Below are 25,135 nucleotides of genomic sequence, written 5' to 3'. Positions count from 1 at the left end.
ACTGTTCCCATGTTCCCATCACTTGAATGCCCTCCTGACCACTTTCAACCATATCCCTCCCTGTACTCTCAATTTGCCCCTCTAGGGAAGCCCTCCCAGGTACCATCGTCTGGCAATAGCCACAGAGTTATCCTTGCTGCGTCTCATCACCTCCCAGGCAAACTGCCAACTCCATTTGTCTTACCCTGATAGATCAGTCAAGAAATACCTCGGCAGATACTTCGTGAGCTACCTCACTACCTGCCTCGCTCTGTCCATGTGGGAGCTCAAGGCTAGTAACGCAAACCAGCAGATGATCCTAAAAATCGTTTGTGTATCTTCATTGGATTTTTTTTTTTTAGCAGCTGATTTATCTTTCTAATTATGTTTGGCTTTAAGCTAATGTTAAAATGAGCTTGCATTAGATCATTTTCACTAATTAACACCAACTTAGTGCCGGGAAAGTCATCCCAGAAGCTTGCCATGGGGCAGGGAAAAGCTGGCCTAGGATCTTACAAAGAATTGCTCTGCTTACTCCCTGGCAGGTCACGACACGTGGTTGTTCACGGCTGAATTAGTTGGCCTTGCTCACGTGGGTGCCATCTGTCTTCCTCCTCTGGAGAGCCAGCCTGGGTCTCCTTTGTACATACACCCTCCTTCATTCAACCTTGTCAAGAGTGATGGCCTCACAGGGTCAGCCCGAGAGGGAGTGAGCCCCAGGGGGTGCAGCAGGGAGACCTGACCTGCAGGGTCAGGATCAGAGCCCCACACTGAGGTGGAGGGCTCTAGGAGAGGAAGCGGTGGGGCTGGGTGGAATTGGGCTCCGCTGCTGCCAGCATAGGGAGGGAGCCCGGTGTTTTATGATGTCTAATTAGTGAGCCCAAGACGATGGAATGTGGCCACAGATAGCTGGGAAGCCCCAGCTGATGAAGCACAGATGCCCTGCTGCTGGGGTGGGGGCAGCCTCGCCTCCAAGTGGGGAACAAGACCCTGTTGCAGCCTGGCGCGGTGGCTCACACCTGTAATCCCAGCACTTTGGGAGGCTGAGGTGGGCAGATCATTTGAGGTCAGGAGTTTGAAACCCGCCTGGCCAACATGGTGAAGTCCTGTCTCTACTAAACATACAAAAATTACTCAGGTGTGGTGTAATCCCAGCTACTCGGGAGGCTGGGGCAGGAGAATTGCTTGAGCCTGGGGAGCAGAGGTTGCAGTAAGCAGAGATTGCACCATTGCACTCCAGCCTGGGCAACAGAGTGAGACTCCATCTCAAAAAAAAAAAAAAAAAAAAGCTATTGCAGCTCTGAATTTGGCTCTGCCTTCTTGGTGGACCAGGACTCAGGCCCAACCCACATCTCAGCTCCCCAAGGGAAGCCCCCTATGTGAAGGCATTCTGTTTAGAATGATGGCGGGGCTCTGTCTCCCACCCCTCGTGGACAGATGGGGAGACACCCCCATGTGCCTAGACAGAAACAGCACTGGGCAGACATGCATCCTAGGGAAGGTACATGCTACACTGGGGACTGGGGACAGAGGACGATCCTGGGTAGACATGCATCCTAGGGAAGGTACATGCTACACTGGGGACTGGGGACAGAGGACGATCCTGGGCAGACATGCATCCTAGGGAAGGCACACACTACACTGGGAACGGGGGACAGAAGATGATCCTGAGACAGCCCTGGGAAGAGTGAAACAAGGACCTCGACAAAGAGTATTCTCATCACTACAGGCTTAGGGGGTGACACTGTGAGTTAAGGCACGAGCCAGAGCCTGCTGGGTGAGTTTGGAGAACATTGAATAATCTTGTGGGGTATGAGCTGATTATCTGGGGAGAAAGTGGATAAATGCCTCTTTGGGTTGGAAGCACATGAAGGGTCTTCAGCCAGGCTGAGGGCCTTCGACTTGACTTAGGCAGTTAGGAGCCGCTGAGTGGGCAGGGAAACAGGGCGCTTGGGTTGTGTTATGGGGTCCATCTGCCAAGAAGGGAACAGTCAGGGCAGCATGAACTAGCATTGCTGCAAGGTGACCCTGAGCACCTAGTGTGTGTCAGGCCGTGTCCCAGAGGAAGGACAGAGCTCAGCCAGCTGGGGCAGGCACCAGGCAAGATTTTATCTAGGCTTGATCACATTTCTTTTCATCTTCATAGAACCATGAAGTAGCCTCATTTTACAGGTGGAATTCAGAGGGCTTCAGTAACTTGCCCAAAGCCTCACAGTCAGTGTGGAATCTCTGGCACTTTCCCCACTGCAGTACACTTCTGTACTGTTTTATTTAGTGATGTGAATCTAGAGACCAGGGATGGGAGGAAGTTAAAGGGGTGTTCTGTGGGGGTCATGCAGCAGGAGCCCCTCCTGTGGGCAGCTGTGAAGCCTCCTCTCCTCTCCTGCCCTCTCCTGTCCTGTCCTGTCCTCTCCTGTCCTCCCCTCTCCTGTCTTCTCTTGTCCTTTCCTCTCCTGTCCTTTCCTATCCTGTCCTCTCCTCCTCCTCCCCTCTTCCCCTCCTCCTTTCCTCCTCTCCTCTTCTCCTCCTCTCCTCTTCTCTTCCTCTCCTCTTCCTCCCCTTCTCCTCTCCTCTCTTCCTCCTCTCTCCTCTCCTCTCCTGCTCTCTCCCCAGGGTATGTATGTGGGGAACTTAAAAGAAAGTTTGTTGTTTAGTGGTTCCCACTCTACTGGCGTAAAAATTGGTGATAATTCAGAAGGGGCCTGTTGCAGTCTTGGTGACAGTCTTTGCAGTGTACCCAGAGTACTTATGACACCCTCTCCTGGATGCATCGTCTCCATAGAGCACCCTTCTGTGCTGCGGTGACGGCTGTGCCAGTTAGAAGTTGCTCTGGTTGCCCGCAGCCCGCCTTGAGATACTTTACTCTGGCAGCGGCTTTCTTAGCCGTGCGTTGCGACATTCAGCATATGAGTGTAGACACTTGGTATGGCTGGGTGAACAGTTCATCATGTGGGTTCTTCCTTAATTGGGCTGCGTTTCCCCTCAACTAGTTCAAGTTTTGACCTTTCTGGAAGTGTCGTGTTCCCTGAGCTTTAATCACCACTGTAGGCTGGGCCTGCTGGGCATGGCATTGAGCAGAGGAACAACATCCATACCTTGATGTCTGTGCCGCGGGAGGCGCTGGCTGCCTGGCTCCCCGGGAGCTCAGCGGGCCCCCCACTGGCTCTCTCATTTCTCGCCCCCTCCCCTGAAGTGGTGGCCCCTTTGTTCTGGGCTCCATCACTGAGGAGAGAAGAGGGCACCTGCGTTTACCCATCGCTCACAGCAGGACAAGTACCATGCTGTTGCAGAATCTCATTTAAAGCTCAGAACAGCCCTGTAAAGGCATCACCTCCCTGCTCTAAAATGAGGAAACTGAGGCCCAGTAAATGACTCACTCAGAGCCAAACAACCAGTAAGACATTCTGCTTCCTGACCGTATATTATCCTGCACACAGCAGCCTTCACTCAAAGTGTGACACATCTCCCCCGTGCATTCAAGTGACCTGAGTGGGGGTGGAGGACGGATGCTGCTGTTAAAATGCATTTTCTTGGGCCTTTGCTGAATTCGAGTTTTTGAGGATAGGGCCCTGGAATCTGCATCTTCAATAGGCATACCCCCATCCCTGCTCCCAGGTGATTCTTTACACACTGAAGTTTGACAACCTGCCCTTGATCCTCTCTTAGGGGAGATCAGAAAAGGAAATTCCACAGCTGGAGATGTGTGAGTCAGAGGCTGCAGGCAGACCCAGCTCTACCCTCCGTGGGAAAGGGAAGGACTGCCCTCTAGTCCCAGATAGACTAATTCCCCTGGACTGCCAGACAGATGGCCATTCTGGGAGACAGCAGTTTGACCTGTTTGCTCAGCCGCTGTCCTCTCCACCCTGAGGGACCTTAGGGCTTCAGATGTGGGGAGTTCCTCCCATTTGCCTTATAGTTATAAAACGGTTGTTGTAAAACGATCCCTCATAACTGCACAGCGTTTTCGTGGGATTTCGTGGACATGATCTCATCCGAGCCTTCCAACAGCCCTGGGAGGTAGGCACGGCAGGCACGGGAGGCAACTCGGCCCCAGGCGCACATGGGTAGGTAATCAGTGGGAAAGTGTCCCTAGCTGCTTCCCTTCCTTCCCCAGGAGAAGTGACTGTCACCAACAGGCCCCCCAGGGTCAGCAAGCTTGGCCTGTGGCCTTTTGCTTTTTCACACCCACAGAAGAGGTGAAGCTGGGGCTCTTTGCAGGCAACAGCAGCCTGTCCCACCCCAGAGTCCTGAGCTCCACATCAGCAGGGCAAGGGGACGGATGGTGTTGTCTCTCTCTACCCATGCATCTCGGTTTGCGTCCTGCTGTGGAGGATGAATTGGAGGGTAGATATAAGCAGGAAAGAGCAGTTACGAAGCGCCTAGAAGCGTGGTAGGAAAGGAGGAGGGTCCGAGCTGGGGCGGTACCAGTGGGGACAGAAAGGATTGACCCTGAGAAGGTGCCTGCAGTGGGGCCTGCTGGATTCAGTGACCGATGGGATTTGGTAGGTGGGGAGGAGGAGGAGGCTGGTAGGCCTAGGCTTCTGCCAGAGTAACTGGGAGGTTGTTGATCTGGGGAGTGCCTGTGTGACTGAGGGACACGTCCAAGCCGTAGTCAGCTCTGTGGATGTGGACACCTGGCAGAGCCATGAGTCTGGGTCATCCAAACATATGTGGGGTACAGGGGCCAGATGGAGCCCTCTTGTCATTTTTGTTATCTGACGGTAATTACGAAGTCCAGAAAGAGAATTGGAAACGCTGGCAGTTTAACTAAAGCTGGATGGCAGGAGAGGGACATTTGGAGGCTCCCTACCTGCCTTCACTCCCCGTCCTGCCGCCCAGGCAGGATATCAGATGAGGAGATGTTGAGCTCACAAAACACCCCATGAGAAGTCTTACAACATCAGAGGCTGTCTGCCAATGTGCCTGCGATGACTTATAGAAACTGCTGCCACCTCGAATTAACCTCTCTCCCCAGGCATTGTGCATCAGTAGGTAACCAGGTAAAGGACACCGGGGGTGGGTAGCCAGCTGGAGGGGGCGTGATTTCCTCCCCCAACAAAATCTGCTTCCCTGTGTTCTGAGCCCATGATGTCCTGTTTTTAAACCCGATTTTCCATCTACACTGGGAGCTTTGAAGTTCGCTCGGTGTGGAGAATCACATGCTCAGTGAAAGACCTAAGCGGAGAGAGTGGGGAGCTGGTTCCCCTGGGCCTGACGCCGCAGAGCTGAATGTCAAAGCGGGGCCCTCAGAGACCTAAGCGGAGGGTAATTATCACTTCTCCACAACTAGATTGCAGGAGTCAGCCAGCAATTGATTTTTTTTTTTCTACTACAGATATTTCATTGTTTAATTGGTAGTGACACAGATGGCTGGCTCGCACCAGGGTGTCACAGTCCGACTCGCGAAAGCCAGACTGTGGGGACTGCGGCCTCTCCCGACATCCTTGGGCAGGTGGGGCTAGGACAGGCCAGCTTCCCTGCTTAATTTTTCAACCACAAAGCAAAAGTAAGCGTCTGAACCTGAGACATGCTTCTGTGAACCGGTCAAGCTGTCCTCAGCAACATGGGTCCACTCTAAGCTGGACACCTTGGAGTGTTCAGAAATGAGAGGAGGACAGGGAACTCTGGCCTAGACAGCACGTGGGAGATAAACTATCAGGAGCACTCGGAGGTGGCGATCAAGTATCAGAGCCCTGGAAACTGCATTGCTGGTGGAATGAAGCCAGAACTCTGCACATTGTGTTCAAACCCTTCGTATCCAGCCCATGTACCTTCACCCTTATTCCTACCCAAACCTGCCCTGAACTGTGCCAGCCCAGCTGGAGGACTTGAATGTGATTTTTGGTTGTTTGGTTGGCTATATTGGACCCCAGGTGCAAAATGCTGATTGTGCACCTTAGTTCACGGCACATTGCCACCGGCGAGCCTTGGAAGGCCTCTTACTTTACCTTTCTCCTTCCCTCCCACTCCTTTCTCCTTCCACAGGCAGCCACCCTCATGTGTTCAGCCTATGTCCTCAGACATCTTTGTATCCTTGAAAAGTGTGCAGTATTATTTTATGTAGTGTGCTGTGCTGTTTTGTTTTGTTTTTTGAGATGGAGTCTTGCTCTGTTGCCCAGGCTGGAGCGCAGTGGCACTTTCTCAGCTCACTGCAACCTCCACCTCCCGGATTCAAGCCATTCTCCTTCCTCAGCCTCCCTGGGATTAAAGGTGTGCGCCACCATGCCCGGCTAATTTTTGTGTTTTTAGTAGAGACGGGTTTCACCATGTTGGCCAGTCTGGTCTCAAACCCTGACCTCCGGTGATCTGCTCACCTCAGCCTTCCAAAGTGCTGGTATTACAGGTGTGAGCCACCGCGCCTGGCCTGTAGTATGTTTTTATTTACATGAATGGTATTAGGCTATAGATCTCACTCTTTAACATTTTCATTTGAACTATCCATTTTAAAAGGAATTATCCAAGTTACGACACATGGAACTAGTTCGTCGCTTCTGTCTGCTGTAAAACATTCTATCACATTCCTCACATTTTCCTTACCCAGTCTTCTAGAAATAGACATCTAAGTTGTTGCCAGCTCCTTGCTATCCCAAAGAAAGATGCAGGGAACATATTTGTTCTGGCCCCATATAGACCTGTGCAAAGATCCAAGAGATTCCCAGGGGTGCATGGCCAAGAGTGGCTTTTCTGGCTTGTAACTATGCACATGCTCAAATCCACTAACTTTTGCCTGTTGCTCTACAGAATAGCTGCACCAGTGTTCCCACCCACCAGCAGTGACAAAGGTCCCCCTTCCTCCACCTACCAATATTTTGGATTATCCAATTTTCTGATTTTTCATTAATCTCGTAGTTGTAAAGTGGTCTCTTCCTTTCTCTCTTTTTTTTTTTTTTTTTTTTTGGAATGGAGTTTTGCTCTTGTCGCCCAGGCTGGAATGCAATTGTGCGATCTCAGCTCACTGCAACCTCCACCTCCTGGATTCAAGCAATTCTCTTGCCTCAGCCTCCCGAGTAGCTGGGATTACAGGCATGTGCCACCATGCCCAGCCAATTTTTGTATTTTTAGTAGAGACGGGGTTTTACCATGTTGGCCAGGCTGGTCTCGAACTCCTGACCTCAGGTGATCCATCCGCCTTGGCCTCCCAAAATGTTGGGATTATAGGCGTGAGCCACTGCACCCGGCCATCTCTTTGTTTTAATTTGAATTTTTCTGATTACTAATGAAGATTACTTCTTTTGCCTGGTGCAGTGGCTCATGCCTGAAATCCTAGCACTTTGGGAGGCCAAGGCAGGCGGATCACTTGAGGTCAGGAGTTTGAGACCAGCCTGGCCAACATGGTGAAACCCTGTTTCTACCAAAAATACAGAAATTAGATGGGCGTGATGGTGTGCACCTGTAATCCCTGCTACTTGGGAGGCTGAGGCATGAGAATCACTTGAACCTGAGGCAGTGGTTGCAGTGAGCTGAGATCGTGCCACTGCACCCCAGCCTGGGTGACAAAGGAGACTCCATCTCAAAAAAAAAAAAGTCCAGGCATGGTAGCTCACACCTGTAATCCCAGCACTTTGGGAGGCCAATGAGCGGATCACGAGGTCAGGAGATCGAGACCATCCTGGCTAACACGGTGAAACCCCATCTCTACTAAAAATACAAAAAAAAAAAATATTAGCCAGGCATGGTGGCGGGCATCTGTATTCCCAGCTACTCAGGAGGCTGAGGCAGGAGAATGGCGTGTACCCAGGAGGTGGAGCTTGCAGTGAGCCAAGATCGCACCACTGTACTCCAGCCTGGGCGGCAGAGTGAGACTCCATCTCAAAAAAAAAAAAAAAAAAAGACAGCTCCTTTTTACATACTTATTAGCATAATTTCATTTTCCTTCATGGTTTGTGCATTTGGGAACTTAAGAGAGTCTTTCTTACCCCATGTCATGAAGATATTTTCTTGCATTTCATCAACTCTCTTATTAGTTATATCTTTCACATTTAAGTACTTAGCCTACCTGAAATTTTCCTTTACATGTGGTGTGAAGTAGGGATGGATCCACCTCTGTTTTTCTCTATGCAGTAAGCCAGTTTTCCCAGTGGCATCTGCTAAAGGGCATTTTTTTTTTCTCCACTGACTTGTGATTCTACCCCTATCATACATAAAGTTTTGTGTATGTGTGCATGTAAGTATGTGTTTGTGTATATACTTCTGGTCTCACCATTCTGTTCCATTGGTCTATTGGTCAGTTCCTTCCTACTTAAGTAGTACAAGTAGTACAATTCTTATTGCTATGGTTCTGTAGTATGCCTTACTCTCTATAGGACAAGTGTTCCCTTTTAGCTTTTCCTCTTCAAAATCGATGTGGCTATTTGTGGATCTTTATTCTTCTTTATATCTTCCAAGTATTTGAGTTTCTCAAAAGCATTTACTGAGCTTTTTATGGAATTGCATTGAATTTTATTAATATGGAGAGTATTAGATTTTTAAAATATTAAATCATATTATCTTTTCATGATTTATTGCTTCATTTATTCACATATTTTTAAATGTCCTTTCGTAGACTTTCCAGTATTTCTTCCTGAAGGTATTTATTTCCAAATGCCATGTGGTTAGGTTTTAACTGGGCATGGATCTTATTTTCTTTCTTTCTTTCATTCCTTCTTTTGTTTTTTTTTCTTTCTTTTGGTTGATTATTGCTGGAATAGAAGAAGGCTATTGGTTTTCGTAAGTTTTTCTTGGATCTGGCAATTTTACTGAATTCTCTTATTAATTCTAATTGCTTTTCTCTTTGTTCTACTGGATTTTCTGTGAAAATTGTATTATTCTTAAATACTGGTAGTTTTGTCTCCCCTAATCCTTACGTCTCATATTTCTTTTCTTTTTTTTCTTTTCATTTTCTTTTCTTTTTTTTTTGTCTTATTGCATTGGTGAGGACCTCCAATACTATGTTGAACTGTAGTGATGATAGTGAGTATCCTCTGAGACTTAAAGGGAGTACATCATAAGTTTCTCTGTTAAGTAAAATGTTTCATGTGGGTTTTTGGTAGATAGAGCTTATCAAGTTAAGGAAGATCCTTCCTATTCCTTGTTTTCTGAGAATTATAATCACAAGTAGGGATCTAGCTTTATTGAATACTTTGTAAAATTATTAAGATAAATATGATTTCCTCCTCTCGACCCCATAAATATTTTAAATTAAAATGATACTGTTTCTGATGTTGAGTCACCCTTAACATTCTTAGGATAAACTTTACTTGGTTACGGTATATTTTGTTTAGTTCATTTTTTAAAGTGAACTCTTATGTGCATTTTCATTTGCATTAGCATGTAATTGGCCTTAATATTCTTTTTTTACCATGTTTACAATTCCTTAAAGTTTTATTATGTCTGCAGTAATTTCTTCTTTCTCATTCAGTATTTTATTTACATCTCCTCCTTTTTTGTCGGTTTGCCAGAAGTTTGTCTATCTTGTTTAGTCTTTTTAAACAGCCAGTTTTTGATTCAATGTGTCTGAAGTATCTCCTAGCAATCCCATCTCTAGGAAGCAGTGAAATGAAGACCCTGGAGCCACCTAGGACTGAGTTCCTTGCTCTGCCACATGGCAGCTTTATAACCTTGGACATAGGACTATGGCCCCTATGTGTGTTTACTTCCTCATTTGTAAAGTGGGAATAACCCTTTCGCAAAATAGTTGTGAGGATCAGATTAGAAAATTTACCTAAAGCACAGGAAACAGCCTAGGGTGCACTGAAAGTATTTAGTACATGTTAATTCCCATCCTCAGTGCCTGTATTAGTCAGGGTTCTCCAGAGAAACAGAACCAACTGGATGGGCATGTTTGTGTGTGTGTAAGAGATCCACCGAGAGACAGAGATTGATTGATTTTAAGGAATTGGCTCATGGGATAATGGAGATGCGAGGCCAAAGCCTGCAGGATGGGCTCTCAGGCTGGAGACGCTGGGAAGAGCTGCAGTTCGAGTCCCCAGGCGGTGTGCTGGTGGAATTCCTTCCTGCCTGGGGCGGGTCAGTCTTTCTTCTAAGGCCTTCAGTGGATTGGACGAGACGTACCCACATTACGGAGGGTAATCTGCTTTACTCGAAGTCCAGTGATTTAAATGTTAATCTCATCCAAAAAAAAAAAAACACCCTCATAGAAACATCCAGAATAATGTTTGCCCAGCCAAGCAAACACATACAATTAACCAGCACGGTACCTTTGTTTGTGCTGTGCCCTTTCCCTGAAATGCTCCCCTTGCAGGCCCCTGCTAGGCCACATGACACCTGTACATAGATTAGAAAAAGGCGACCCTTCCCAGGGCAGACGCAGCTCCCAGTCCCCTCCTCAGCCAGTGCCCGTGTGCAGGACACACTCGTGCAAGGCAGCCCAGACAACCTCCCTGCTGGATCTTCCTCCTGCTCCTTTCTCTCGGTGCCAAAGGCTTCCCATCCTTCACAGTTCAGCTTCCTTGGTAAAGTGTTTCTTATTCTCCCCTGGCTAGAAGTAATCTCTCCACTCACCCACCCACCCCAACCCCACATCACGTGTCACACTCTTAAAGGCATTTATCTCATTTATCTCATGTCTTAGTTATTTTGTGCAAAGGTCTTGTCATTCCACTTGGATTAACCCCTTGAAACAGCGCTGTAGCTTATTAGTCTTTAGGTCCTCTCTCTGCCTGTGGGGCTCAGAAAGAATTCATTCTCCCTTCATGAGTGATTATCACAGTATCAACCTCAAAGGAAGACGCTGAGGCAAAATTAGCATAGAGAGTTTATTTGAGCCGAGATTTAGGATGGCATCCCGGGACACACTTCCAGGTTTCCTTGGGGAGGCTCAAGTTTTTAAAGAAAAAAGGATGAAATCAGGATTTGGCAGGGGTCGGGGGTGGTTGGGGGGGAAAACCAAAGTCATTGGTCAGGAAGTCTCATTGGTTTACAGAAACAGCGTTGTCAGTGATTGGCTATACATTGTTTCTTTCTTTTTCTTTTTGAGATAGAGTCTCACTCTGTTGCCTAGGCTGGACTGGAATGCAGTGGTGCCATCATGGCTCACTGCAGTCTCAATCTCACGGGCTCAAGCAATCCTCCTGCCTCAGCCTCCCAAGTAGCTGGAACTATAGGCATGCACCACCATGCCTAGCTAATTTTTGTATTGTAGAGTCAGGGTTTTGCTATGTTGCTGAGGCGGATCTGAAACTCCTGAGCTCAAGCAGTCCTCCTGCCTCAGCCTCCCAAAGTGCTGGGATTATAGGTGTAAGCCACTGTGCCCAGCCTACCTTGTTAACTGTATAGAGTGTGTAGCATTTTACAGCTACTCTAGTCAGTCTAGAGGCCTCATACAGCAAGTGGCTTCAAGCCACTTACTAATAGTAATTATTTAGCTTGAAGGGGAGTGAGACATGATAGCTATTTTATTTTATTTTATTTTATTTTAAGACGGAGTATCGTATTGTCCCCCAGGCTGGAGTGCAGTGGCGCAATCTTGGCTCACTGCAACCTCCGCCTTCCTGGCTCAATCATTTCTCCTGCTTCAGCCTCCTGAGTAGCTGGGATTACAGGCGCCTGCCACCACGCCCGGCTAATTTTTGTATTTTTAGTAGAGACAGGGTTTCACCATATTGGCCAGACTGGTCTCAAACTCCTGGCCTCAGGTGATCCATCCACCTCAGCCTCCCAAAGTGTTGGGATTACAGGCGTGAGCCACTGTATCTGGCTGCTATCACATTTTAAATGCCTCTCTGGGCCTGGTAATTTAAAGGGTCTCTCATTCTTCAGATAAAACAGTTTTTTTTGTTGTTGTTGTTTGTTTGTTTTGTCTTTCTCAAAATGTAAGAGCTGTGAAGAACTTTAAATGGTATTGTGTAGGGCAGGGCACTGGAGTCTTTAGAGTCAGGGTGATGGCAGAGCACACGTGTGAAGGTGGTGGCACAACCGTGATGGAGGCTGATTGAGTGCACCTGGTGCCAGGTGGGCACTCGGCACTTTCTTTTTTTGAGATGGAGCCTCGCTCTTGTCCCCCAGGCTGGAGTGCAATGGTGCAATCTCAGCTCACTGCAACCTCTGCCTCCTGGGTTGCAATGAGCGATTCTCCTGCCTTAGCTTCCTCCCCAGGAGCTGGGATTACAGGCATCCGCCACCATGCCTGGCTAATTTTTGTATTTTTAGTAGAGATGGGGTTTCACCATGTTGGCCAGGCTGGTCTCAAAGCCCTGACCTCAAGTGACACACCCACCTTGGCCTCCCAAAGTGCTGGGATTACAGGTGTGAGCCACCGCGCCCGGCCCTGCACTCAGCACTTTCATGGTGCATCTCACTTAGTCCTGGGACAACCCTTTGAGATCTAGGTGCAGTTATTAGCTCTATTTTGCGGCCAAAGACGCTTGGGCAGGCCGTGGCGTGGGGATACTAGCCTGGTCTTCCTGAAATATACATATGTAACAAACCTGCACGTTATGCACATGTACCCTAGAACTTAAAGTATAATAATAATAATAAATAAATTAATTAAAAAGTAAAAAAAAAAAAGAATTCTAACAAAAAAAAAAAAAAGAGTCGGTCCTTTCAGTTGCGAAGGCAAGCCGACTTCCTGGACTGTATAGCAGTTACTGTTAACTGAGGACTTATGACTTGGCACACGTTGTGTTTGCTGCTTTGCAAAGTTATCCCTAATCCTCAGGACAAAAGTGTAAAATACAAGGTATCCTCACTTTGCAGATGAGGAAACAGAGTCTCATTAAGGTTAAGTGACTTGCCTAAGGTCACAAATAGGAAGTGGTGGATCCACAGTTAAAATCGCTCCGACCTCAAAGCCGAGGCCTTTTCCTCAGCATCACATGCACGGTGTTCGGGCCAATAAGAAAACCTTCAGCTGGAGTGTGGAGCATGGTTTGTGTAGGAAGCTGGAAGTAGCTGTGGCTGGAAAGGTGGAGCAGCCTCGGGCTGCATAAACCTTGCCTCCAGGGTGGACACTCAGGGCCAATTTTTGTAAATCAAGGGTCCTGAGCAGTGACTTTGATTTGAGGATGGGGTGGTATGGGATAGACACCTGAAGGCCAAGGGAATCCAAGCAAGCAGGAGCTCTGCCTGGATCTATGCCTGGGGAAGCACAGAGCTTCACGCAGCTGCAAGGCCATCGGTGCATCCAGGCCTGCTGAGAAAGTGATGTTAGAGCAGATCTGTGGCTCACAGACATGAGCCCACCCCTGGCATCTCAGTAATGGCATCTCCTTGTGCCTGCTTGTTTTTCTAGGGTGTCAGGAGCAAATTTCCTCAGCCCCCTAGATCTCCCATGATATGGCTCATTTCATTTCAGTTCAGTTCAGTTCAGTTCATTTTTTTTGAGACAGAGTCTCACTCTATCACCCAGGCTGGAGTGCAGTGGTACGATCTTGGCTCACTGCAACCTCCACCTCCCAGGTTCAAGCAATTCTCCTGCCTCAGCCTTCCCAGCAGCTGGGATTACAGGTACCCGCCACCACACCTGGGTAATTTTTTTTTTTCGCTCTTGTTGCCCAGGCTGGAGTGCAATGGCACAATCTCGGCTCACTGCAACCTCTGCCTCCGGGTTCAGGCAATTCTCCTGCCTCAGCCTCCTGAGTAGCTGGGATTACAGGTGCCCGCCACCATGCCCAGCCCATTTTTTGTATTTTTGATAGAGGGTTACACCATGTTGGCCAGGCTAGTCTCAAACTCCTGACCTCAGGTGATCCACCTGCCTTTGGCTCCCAAAGTGCTGGGATTACAGGTATGAGCCACCTCACCCAGCCCCGATACAGCTTTTTAAGGGCTGCTAGAAGACCCCCAGGATGGGGAGGTGGGGATTTGTCCAGGAGGAAGTACAAGCACACGGCCTGCACCCCCAGGCCCATCTCCAGGGCTCAGATGTGCTCAGAGGTCGGGGGATGTGAAGCCCCAGGAATGGTACAGGTGGAGATTTTGGCTCTTGGCCACAAGTGACCCCAGGGCGAGGTGGTCCCGTCTGAGCAGGGCTTGCCTCTGTGGGCGTGTAGACACTGCATGCCTCACCAGTGCCCTTCCCCACCCAGGTCATTGCTGTGGTCATGGACCTCTTCACTGATGGTGATATCTTTCAAGACATTGTGGATGTTGCCTGTAAGCGCCGGGTCCCAGTGTACATCATCCTGGACGAGGCGGGAGTGAAGTATTTCCTGGAGATGTGTCAGGACCTGCAGCTCACCGACTTCCGGATTCGGGTAAGTTGTACCACTGGGGCGGAAAGTGGTCAGGAGATGAGACAGGGACTACCTCTGCCCCTCCTGTGGCTCCCCCCTGCCTCTTCCCTGATGGGGGCTCAGGTAAACTTCAAGATCTCAACACCTTTCCTTCTGTTGAAAGTCAAGCCTTTAACCTTGGCTTTACTGTTAACTACTGAATCATATGCCCAGTTTCGATTTTATCCCTAGGCTGCTGAGACTGAAGGAGGCAGCTCTGGCCTGGTCCTGGGGTGCTTAGCTTGCAGAATCACTGACTTCAAAGTGAGGGCTGTTGTTCTCTTCCTGGGCCTTTTGAGAACAGGCAGGAACCACCCTGGGCTTGTCCATGCCTAAAGCAAGATTTGGGGACTTCTTCCTGCTCACCAAAGAGGGTTCCCTATGGAAGGCTGTAGGAAGCAGAGCGTCTAGTGAAGACAGGAGCCTGCAGGCAGGGTCCATAGACAAGCGGGCTCTTCCTCTGCAGAAGCAAGGACCTGGCACAGAGGCCGGCCCAACCCAGGTGACGGTGCCTTCTACTCTTCCCAACAGAACATCCGTGTCCGCTCTGTGACAGGCGTCGGCTTCTATATGCCCATGGGGAGGATCAAGGGGACCCTGTCATCAAAGTTCCTGATGGTGGATGGTGACAAAGTGGCCACTGGATCTTACAGGTGAGCTGGGCCGGGTCAAAGAAGGGCCCAATCAAGAAGGAGGCCTTGATTCCAGGTAGGTGTTCAGGAAGATGCCAGACTGGAGCCTCCGTCATCATGAGTTGTAACTGGTATCGTCTGACGCAATGGCAAAGGACAGCTTTCTGCCCAGTCCCTTCCCTCAAACTTCCTGGTTGATGGATTATTCTAGAAAGAGGGTCAACTCTTCCTAGGCATTATGCACTGCCTGCTTTTCATGGTCCATTTGCAGCCAGTTGCATTTTGAGGCTAGTTATTAGATAGGACAAGCAGGAAGTGGGATGCACCAGATCTGGAAAGAAACGGGAAGATGTGGTGTGCAGGGAATGTCGCCAGAATTTTTTTTTTTTTTTTTTTTTTTTTTTTGTGAGACGGACCCTTGCTCTGTGGCCCAGGCTGAACTGCAGTGGTGTGATCTCGGCTCACAGCAACTTCTGCCTCCCGGATTCAAGCGATTCTCCCGCCTCAGCCTCCCGAGTAGCTGGGATTACAGGCGCCTACCACCATGCCCAGCTAAATTTTGTATTTTTAGTAGAGACAGGGTTTCACCTGGCCAGGCTGGTCTCGAACTTCTGACCTTAAGTGATCCACCCACCTCAGCTTCCCAAAGTGCTGGGATTACAGATGTGAGCCACCACACCCGGCCTCAGAATTCTGATTTTAAAATAATTTACCAGGAACACGAGAGACTGTATCTGTGTAATATCTGCCCTCCAAGTAAATTAAAATATGGGTGATGAGAAGAGAGACCTGAGCACACGAAACTATGAATAGCAGCGTAAGTCCTGTCACATGGTCAGAGTATGGGTTTCTGCAGACACTAAGTGCTTAAAAAAATCAGAAAAGAACCAATACAGAGTAGAATAATATTCATAATAGTGGCAGCTGCAGTTACTATTTTTTAAATGTGTGTTTGTGCCAGGGACTGAGCTAAATGTTTTATATGAGTTACTTCATTTGCGCCTCACAACAACCCTGTGAACATATGTCCTGGGAGCCCCAGCTTACAAGGCACATGAGAATATAAACCAGGTTTGAATGCCGGCCTGACTTCCCATGCTCTTTCCCTGCACCTACTGCCTGCTTGCTTCATTTGAGGCCAAACTCTGGGGAAAGGGAGTCTGCGGGTGAGTGGAGGGAGGCCAGTCCAGAGTGTGGCCCACAAGGAGCCTTCCACCTGCGGCAAGGGTCTGGCCACAGCGGAGGGGCGGGGGGCGGGGGGGCAGGGGCAGGGCAAGAGAGAGGCCTGGGCACATGCGTCTTGCTTTTCTATCCCCACGTTCCCAGGTTCACCTGGAGTTCCTCCTACGTGGACAGGAACCTCCTCCTGCTCCTGACAGGGCAGAACGTGGAGCCCTTTGACACAGAGTTCCGGGAGCTGTACGCCATCTCTGAGGAGGTGGACTTGTACCGGCAGCTGGGCCTGGCGGGCAGGATTGGCCTCCACTACTCCTCCACTGTGGCTCGAAAGCTCATCAACCCCAAGTACGCCTTGGTGTCAGGCTGCCGCCACCCGCCTGGGGAGATGATGCGCTGGGCTGCCCGGCAACAGCGGGAGGCAGGCGGCAACCCGGAGGGGCAGGAGGATGGTGGCAGCGGTGGTGAGTCGGCCCGGCGCCTGGAGAGCTTCCTGAGAGACCTGGTTACGGTGGAGCAGATGCTGCCCCCTGTGGAGCCCATCCCCTTGGGAGAGCTGAGCCGGAAGGATGGCAAGATGGTCTCTCACACGCACAGAGACCTAAAGCCCAAATCCGGAGAGGCACCCAGCCAAAATGGCATGGGAGAAGCAGCCCGGGGGGAGGCCGCCCCCGCCAGGCGGTTCAGCAGCAGGCTCTTCAGTCGCCGAGCCAAGAGGCCCACGGCGCCCAACGGCATGGCCAGCTCCGTCTCCACTGAGACTGTCCCTGAAGTGGAGTTTCTGACAGGGAAGAGGCCCAACGAGTATTCCAGTGCTGACATCTCAGGTGAGCCCTCTTCCCTCTGGCCTGGTGTCTCCACAGGCCTCTGGCCCTGGCCCCACATCGGCCCTTACCCAGGAGCACTGCCTCATACCTGCAGAGGAGCAGACTCCATCTGTGGGCACAGAGGGCAGGAGCTCTGGGGTTCCTGGGTCCTTGGTTCCCATTCTGGCCTCAGCCTTTAGCTGCCTGGAGGCCTTGGGCAGGTCCCGCAGCTCTGAGTTTCATTTTCCTCTTCTCTGAAAGAAGAGAAGGATTCCAGGCTTGGCATGGAGTGGTCTGAGGGCTTCTGCTACTACTGCTAGAAGGCGTTCAGATCAGCCCTCATGGTAACCCAACAAATCAAATAAGCTGAGAAACTTTCTCCTTTGTAAGAAAAGAAAAGGGGGCTCCGCACGGTGGGGTGCATGGCTGCGACTAGACCCTGGTTCTGAGTTGAGGGCTCTTTCTAGCAAACCTGCTTCCTTGCCAGATCACCTATTGTCAGGATCTCACCTGGTCAGACACACCCCGCCCTCCCCTGTACCCTGCCAGAGCCCTGACCCACTTTCCTGTCTCTGTGATGGGCAGTCTGACTTGGTTTCTCCACGTCCCTCTGCTGAGTGCTGTCTGCCCGGCTGCTTGTCCCTGGCTGGGATTGTTCCATGGCAGCATCTTCCTGGGCATCTCTCTGGGATCCCCAAAAGGCCCTGGCCTTTATGTGTCTCTCCGCAGCAGTCTCTGGGGTGGCCTTTCAGGTGGCTGGTGGTGGTGCCTTTCTCATTTCTGCATCCCTGAGTCAGAGGACTTCCCGTGGTGGGATTTCTCCGTCCATCACTGTGGAGCCCAGTGATGAGAACTTGGCTCTGGCTGGCCAGGTGGGCAGTGACAGGGCCTGAGGTCTTGTGTGCCCAGTCCAAGGGCTCCCCGGACTCCTGCATTTCTGCACACCAGCTTTGACTGGATTGTGATGGCATGAGAGCAGGGAGCACAAGTGTCATCCCCTCTGCTGATTCCCCAGCACTGCTTTGGAGCCTGACACACCCAGTCTGTGCTCAGGAAATGTTGGCTAACTTTGCTTCTTGGAGTTCGAACAGGCCTGGGCGCCTCTGTGGCTGTGGGCACAGTGGGAGCGCCAGGGCGTTCCCTCCATTTGGCCTGGGGATGGTGACTGAGCTGCTGGCCTGCCAGGTCCTGCACAGGCGCTCTCTCTCCCCTTCTGCCCTCACAACCACCCTTCAAGCACAGAGGTGGCAGGTGGCTCGGAGAGGTGAATGAAGTGGTCCCAGGTCACAGGAAGTGGTAGTAAGGCCAGGATTCAAGACCAGGCCTGGGCACAGCCATGGTCTGTCAGGGGAGGGGTGGCTGGCCCCGTCACTGTTTCTCCTGGGCTCCCTGGCTCCCCTAACGCCAGCTGCTGCTGCTGCTGCTGCTCAGTACCTCTGGTTTGGAGGAAGGGTTGCCATGGTGAACACCTGGCAAGGGAGGGAGGGGGAAGAGGGGAAGGAGGGGGAAGCGGGAAGGAGGGGGCGAGCCCTACAGCAGCAAGGGCTGTTTCCCAAGTCCTGAGTGAAGTGAAGTGGAAGCTTTCTCTTCCTTCAGCCCCTCACCCTGAGGTGTGGTTTCCATGGAAACTCAAAGCCCATTGTCTTGTCCCTTCCCGATGCCTTCTGCGTGTCCCTCCGCATCCATGTCCCTGCTCTCACCTCTCGGGTGGTCGCGGCGGCCCTGCCCCTGCTGCCGCTGTTTGGTGCCTGCACATGGTGCCCAGGAACCAGCCTTGCAGACACGGACGGGGCCCTCGGGAAGCTCCTCTCTAGGGCACCTGATGCTGGGATAGAGAGAGAGAGGGAAGAGTGAGGGCAAGGGCACGGACAGCCCGGAACCATCACCCCGTTCCTCATCCATCCTTTAGACAAACACAGAACAGCCTCCTCCGGCAAGTCCTCTGCCCACCTGGGTGGGCCCCCAGTACCTGCAGCCCTGAAATTCACACACCTTCCCAAGGCCTGGGGGAGAAGCAGCAGCTCCTCTCCTGTCTTTTGTTGTTTTTGTTTGTTTTTAAGACAACGGCTCGCTGGAGTGCAGTGGTGCAATCACAGCTCACTGCAACCTCAACTTCCCAGGTTCAAGCGAGTCTCCCACCTCAGCCTCCTGAATAGCTGGGACCACAGGTGTGTGCCACCAAGCCTGGCTAATTTTTTAAATTGTATAAACAGGGTCTCACCATGTTGCCCAGGCTGGTCTCCTGGCCTCAAGTGATCCTCCTACCTCCGGGCCTCCCAAAGCACTGGGATTACAGGCACAAGCCACTGTGCCTGGCCAGGAGCTCCTCTCCTAAAAGGCCCTTTTTCATGGCCTCCAGCCTCCCACACCATGGCCAAGTGGGGCTGCTTCAGTGTTTCCCCTCAGGCAGCAGCAGCTAAGCAGCCAGAACTGCATATGTGAGAAGGTGGGGCCCTGAGAGCATGGGACTCCCACGGTGGGAATCAGTGAGAACCTGAGCTCCTGCCTTTGGACCCCCACACAGAGCAAGTGTCCCCTTCCCCTGGTAAACGTTCAGAGCCTCCCAGAGCAGCTGCCACCTGGCTCTCAGCTCAGGACACATTGCTCGCTGTACCCAGGACACATCCGTCCCCTCCCTGGGGCTGTGTCCTCATCTAGAAGAGGACGGGTTGCACCAGGGAGGGTTTCCGAGGTCCCCTGGAGTTCAGATTCTGCCTCTATTCTTTCTGTCTGTGCTGCCCTCTTGTCAAGGGAGAACCTGGGTTGATGACAGGTTCTGTCATAAGAGAAAAAATAGAAAAAGCTCAGAGCTGACAGCCTGTAAAATTGCTTGATAAGGAGTATATAGTTGTCAAACAGCATGCAAATTTTTGCAAACCCAGGTGTGGCCTTTGGGAGAACCTTAGGGAAGTTGCTTCCTCCTTTGGGGCTGGGAATCCAGCTGGGGGCCACGGGTGCCCAGCGGTTTCAAGGTTCACGGCGCCCTCTAGTGGCAGAAGCTAGGCACCTCTTCCTTCTGCGTCTTCCCTCTGCCCTCACCTGCTGGGAGTGCTCATGTCTTCTGGAGCTTCTGTGCCCTCCGTGAGCTCCACACAGGCTGCCTGGGTCAGGGACCCCCAACCTCACAGAGCAGCCTCAGTGGAGAGCCTTGGTAAAAATGCAACGAGGCCAGGCGTGGTGGCTCATGCCTGTAATCCCAGTGCTTTGGGAGGCCAAGCTGGGAAGATCACTTGAGCCCAGAAGTTCTAGACCAGGCTGGTCAACATAGCAACACCCTGTCTCTTAAATAAAATTTTTTTTAATTAACTGGGGGTAGTGCCATGTGCCTGTAGTCCCAGCTACTTGGGAGGTGGAGGCAGGAGGATCACTTGAACCCGGGAAGTCGAGGCTGCAGTCAGCTGTGATTGAGTCACTGCACTGCAGTCTGGATGACAGAGAGACCCTGTCTCAAAAAAAAGTAAAAGTAATATGAATTTTAAAATGCAACAAACACGCTTTGGGAGGCCAAGGCAGGTAGATCACCTGAGGTCAGGAGTTCGAGACCAGCCTGGCCAACATGGTGAAACCCTGTCTCTACTAAAAATACAAAAATTAGCCAGGCATGGTGGCACAAACCTGTAATCCCAGCTACTTGGGAGGCTGAGGCAGGAGAATCGCTTGAACCCAGGAGGCGGAGGCTACAGTGAGCTGAGATCGCGCCTCTGCACTCCAGCCTGGGTGACAGAGCAAGACTCCATCTCAAAATAATAATAATAAAATTTTTAAAGATAAAAATAAAATCCAACAAATAGAGTCTGTACCGCTGGGCGAGGCTTAGGACTCTGCATTTTAAATTAGGGCCCTCATTTTCCAGTGTAGCTTCCCCAGTGTAGAGGGTCCTCAGACCAGCAGACTCCGCAACGACTGAGGAGACACAGATGAGGCCCTGCCCTTGGAGTGCTGCCAGCCTAGGGGAGGAGGTCCCTGTGCTGTGCCTGAGACCCCACCCAGTTCCCCCAGGGAGATGACTGGGAAATGGCCAACACTTTTGAAGTGGTGAGAGACATGGTGCCATACACCATCACACGGAGCTGGCGTCCTCCTCACTGCCATCCAGTCTGATGATAGCATCTCACAGTGAGACCCCCAAGGTTCAGAGAGGCCAGGCCCTGTGTCCATGGCCGCCCAGGGTGGAAAGGGCAGTGTGGTCTCCTGCCTCCTCGGCCTTCTGCAGATGTCATAGCCATCTCCAGAAGGCTCGGGTCGGCACCGTTTCCCTGCACCTTTAAAGACTGTTTGGGCCAGGCGCGGTGGCTCACGCCTGTAATCCCAGAACTTTTGGAGGCCGAGACGGGCAGATCACCAGGTCAGGAGATCGAGATCATCCTGGCTAACATGGTGAAATCCCGTCTCTACTAACAATACAAAAATTAGCCGGGCATGGTGGCACTTGCCTGTAGTCCCAGCTACTCGGGAGGCTGAAACAGGATAATCTCTTGAACCTGAGAGGCGGAGGTCGCAGTGAGCAGAGATCGCACCACTGCACCCCAGCCTGGGCGACAGAGCAAGACTCTGTCTCAAAACAAAAAAACAAAAAAAAGTGTTTGGAAGAGCCAGAGCCCCAAATAGAGGACCGACCCTTTCCCCTGGTGTCGTGGGGGTTGAGAGGAAGATGAGAGCAGCAACTTGCTTCCCAGAGTGCCTCAGATCCTTTCCTGCCCCAGAGCCCCTGGACCTGTGCTTTGCTTCCCAGGTTCCTGAGGTGACCTGCAGTGACAGTCCCTTTCCGGAACTCTCCTGGGGTCCCTGGATTTATGTGTGGATGGCCCCCTGGCTGGCTGGCAGTCTGTAGAGCGTGGCTGCCAGGCTTCTGGACTGGGGGACTCGTTCTCCTGTGTCATCTCTTGGGGCTGCGGGTCTCAGATCTCTCTCCTGCTCTTGCTGCATCTGGTGCATCTGCTGCTGTTATTACTGTTATTACTAGGATTGCGCTAAACCCCTAAGTAACTCGCCATTGCCGTCTCATGCATTTTATTCAATAAATATGTATCTACGAAGTGTCTGCTCTGTGCCAGGCCCTGCTGTGAGTTCCTGGCACAGCTATGAATAGAATGAACATGGTTCCTGCTTTTATGGAGCATGTTACCCTGGGCAGAGACCAGGATTGTGAGGGGATGGCCATTCTATGAAGGGTGTCAGGGAAGGCCGCCCTAACCAAGGAGCCTCAGAACAAGACTTGAATGGAGGGAGGAGGGCCCTGTGGACATCCGAGGGAAGACTCTTCCCGATACAGGGAATGCGAAGCCCTGGAGCCTGTGCATGAAGCTTGCACGTCATTGTCCTTGTCATGGCTTCCGTGTGGGTGACCTCTGCCTCCCTCTTGCCCGCACCGCCTTACCTGGCAGCAAACCAGACTGACTGCAGGTCCCGAGTGTCCTAGGCTGCCACCCTCACCCCGTGCTTACGTCACACGGCTTCACTCTGCTGAGTGGCCCCTCCTCCCACCCTGCACCCATTTTCACCTCCACCTTGGTGTCACCTCTGAAGCTCCCAGGCCACACATACTTTGTAAAAAAGACTATTCTGGCCATTTATACACCTTCCCTGTTCACCTGAGCAGGGCTGACTCCCCACACGTGGTCAGCTCACAATACGTGAGCACTCAGGGAATGACAGGGGACACACAGTTTGTCCTCAAGCCAAGCCAGTTTCTCTGTCCTGTCCGGGGCTAGGAAATGAATTCTGAGTCTAGGTGCTCTCTCCAGGCTTTCACCCTGCCTTACAAAAAAGTGGGGAGCACAATGCTGGTGAAGACGGGCCCTGCCCCTGCCTTACCCAGGCTTCTCCTGGAGGCAGCCAGCTGGGCGGTGTGCAGGCTTGGGAAGCAGCTACCCCCTCCACCACCCGCCATTCCATGTCCAGCTATACCACCTCCCCTGTTTAACGATCCAGAGGTTGATTCGCTTACCTGCCTCCAAAATGCTGCTGCCTCTGGGGAGGAACTGACATCTGCTTAGTGGGCCACGCAAATGAAACCAGCTAAGGAGGGGAAGTGGGGATGGTTGTATCCGTTGCAGCAGCGAGTGAGTCTAGGACGGCCGCGTTTCATCCCGCTAGCAGAGCCACCCAGATGCGCTCGGCATCACCGCGGAAGGTGACCCCCAGCGCCTTGGCCATGGAGCTCTTTGGGTACAACCTCCTGCCCAAGGGTGGGGGAACACCCTTAATGAGGGTGCAGCTGGATTTGTGGTCAGTCCCGAAGAGCTCGTTCAGTCTGCCTGGATGGATGAGGCCCGAGGCCGTGGGTCACAGTGCAGTGGGCAGGAGCAGCAGCCTGTGTGGCAGGGGAGGGCTCCAAGTGGGACTCTGTTCGGTGGGTCGTGCTCATGACCCAGGAAAGGAGGCAGACATGGCCTTAATTAAATTCACAGCTGAAGTGATACTGGAAGGTTGTGTGAGCACCAGGGAGGCAGCCCTTGCTGTGTGGGGGGAACTGGCAGGAAATAACACGAGTGCCTTCCACCTGCGGAAAGGCAGCCGGCGCTCTGCGGACACAGGCTCCCCACTTCAACGCCCGACACCTCGCAGGCCCACAGGTGTCAGGCCTGCCTTGCTACTCCCCCACACTCCCTCCAGAGGTCCGAGAGCAGGAATCCAGCCAAAGGAACCGCAGGCCTCATCTCAGGACTGTAAAGGGAGTGGGAAGGAATGGTAGAGGCCTGGGGAAGAGGAGAAATCAGCTTCTCTGGCTGGAAGGGGGGCAGCTTTCTCTCCCCCTTCCCTCCCTACAGGCAGCGCGTTCCTCTCCATCCTCCCCTCAAAGCCGCACCCTAAGCAGTGTGATCCACCCCATGTGGCAGCTCTTGGCCAGCGCCAGCCCTTCCTGAGGCGCCAGCTGTCCTTCTTCCAGCCTAGGAGGCCTGTGGCAGGAGGAGCTGGAACTGGGCTGGGAAGGCCAGGTTCCGTCGCTGTTGCTGGCTGGCTCTGGGAGCTGTGGACACCTCAGCGGTGGAATGGGGCAGCCGGGGAGGGGAACCGGAGAGAAGGACCACAGTCTTACTTTGCAGGCTGTGGAGCTGCCATGTATTAGCTGGTAGTGAGCGGCCTCTTGGTGAGACTTTTGTGTATGTGTGTGTGAAGGCAAGTTTATTAGAAAAGTAAAGAAACCAAAGAATGGCTCGTCCTTACACACAGCAGCCAAGACTTGGAGTTGATGGCTGTCGTCATTGATTCTGCGGACTGGATCCTTCCCCCACCCCTCTTTGGTCAGGAGATGGTGGTCACCTTGATGTCCCACCCAGTGGGGCTCCTGCCAAGGCTGCTGGGACAGGCAGAATCTTCCCTTCTGCTTTCCCAGGTGCCCTCTACTGACTTGCTTTCCAAATCAGCAGCTTGGGAAGGAGACAGTGACCCCAGCCCCTCAACTGGAGATGTAGACAGTACACAGGGTAGGGACTGAAGCTGAATCCACCAAGTGTTTCACATACATCCTTCCCCACCTCTGTCCTTTGCCTCTGCAGGTAAAACAAGTCCCAGTTCTGCCAAGCCCAGCAACTGCGTGATTTCCTGAGCTGCAGGATGGTGGTGGGCAGGACGTGTGGATGTTCGCCTGCCCTGCCCTGTGTCGTGGAGAGCTCAGGTCGCACACTGCACCAGTTTGCACATCAGACTCCAACTGGCCTCCTGCCTTGCAGCCTCTGTCCTGGTCTCAGGGACCCTGGATCCCAAATGAGAGGGTCCGAAGCATCTCAGTTACACGCCTCCACCAGACTGTCGGTGGCTGGGCAGGGGTCAGTGCCACGGCCTCCTTGTTTACATGAAGTGGAAGCTTGACCAGTGTCTGCTCGCCTTTGTGCCCCACCCCCTCCGCTGGTCGCCAGATGGGGTGAGGGCCATTCTTTAAACCTTAATGGGATGGGGTATCTGGGGCAGCCGCAGTGGCTTCTCCTTTCCCAGGCTTCCTGGTGCTTCTGGTTCCCCCCACTGCTCCCCACCCAAGAGACTGGTGGAATAAAAGGGAAGAGGGCGGGACCCTGAGCCTGGGATCCTAAGTTCCAGTCTTGCTCTAGCTGCCGACCTCCAGGTGTAAGGTGCAGCCGGAACTGCAGGGGCACTGGCTGCAGGGGTCTTCCTGGCCCCGTCCCTGCAGGCTCCTGAACTAGACTTGAATGAGGCGAAGATCCTGCGGCCTCCCCCAGCGAGGGGCAGAATTTGATGCTGCTGTTCTGAGAGCACTCATACTGAGGTCTCTTTCCCTGCCGGTGCCGTCCTGGCAGTCTCAGCGTGAGTGGTCCAGGCCTCCTCGGCTGCTGCCTGCTGCAGACCTATGTGGGGGTCCTTACAGTGCCTT

General features: G+C 51.9%; 1 protein-coding gene across 1 annotated transcript in view; it reads left to right on the top strand.

Annotated features, from left to right (window-relative positions):
- FAM83F (family with sequence similarity 83 member F) overlaps nucleotides 1-24,828 on the top strand; it is a 35,490-nt gene extending 10,662 nt beyond the window's left edge. Inside the window, exons 2-5 of the mRNA XM_025399804.1 lie at nucleotides 14,007-14,174; nucleotides 14,724-14,845; nucleotides 16,151-16,827; nucleotides 24,306-24,828. Coding sequence (XP_025255589.1) covers nucleotides 14,007-14,174; nucleotides 14,724-14,845; nucleotides 16,151-16,827; nucleotides 24,306-24,355 — 1,017 coding nt within the window. The 3' untranslated portion in view covers nucleotides 24,356-24,828. The remainder of the gene's footprint in view (nucleotides 1-14,006; nucleotides 14,175-14,723; nucleotides 14,846-16,150; nucleotides 16,828-24,305) is intronic.
- The last annotated feature ends 307 nt before the right edge of the window (nucleotides 24,829-25,135 follow it).

The sequence above is a fragment of the Theropithecus gelada genome, chromosome 10, assembly GCF_003255815.1.
Source record: "Theropithecus gelada isolate Dixy chromosome 10, Tgel_1.0, whole genome shotgun sequence".
Lineage (NCBI taxonomy): Eukaryota > Metazoa > Chordata > Mammalia > Primates > Cercopithecidae > Theropithecus > Theropithecus gelada.
The sequence above is the reverse complement of the archived record's forward strand: the minus strand, read 5'-3'. Positions and strand labels throughout refer to the sequence as shown.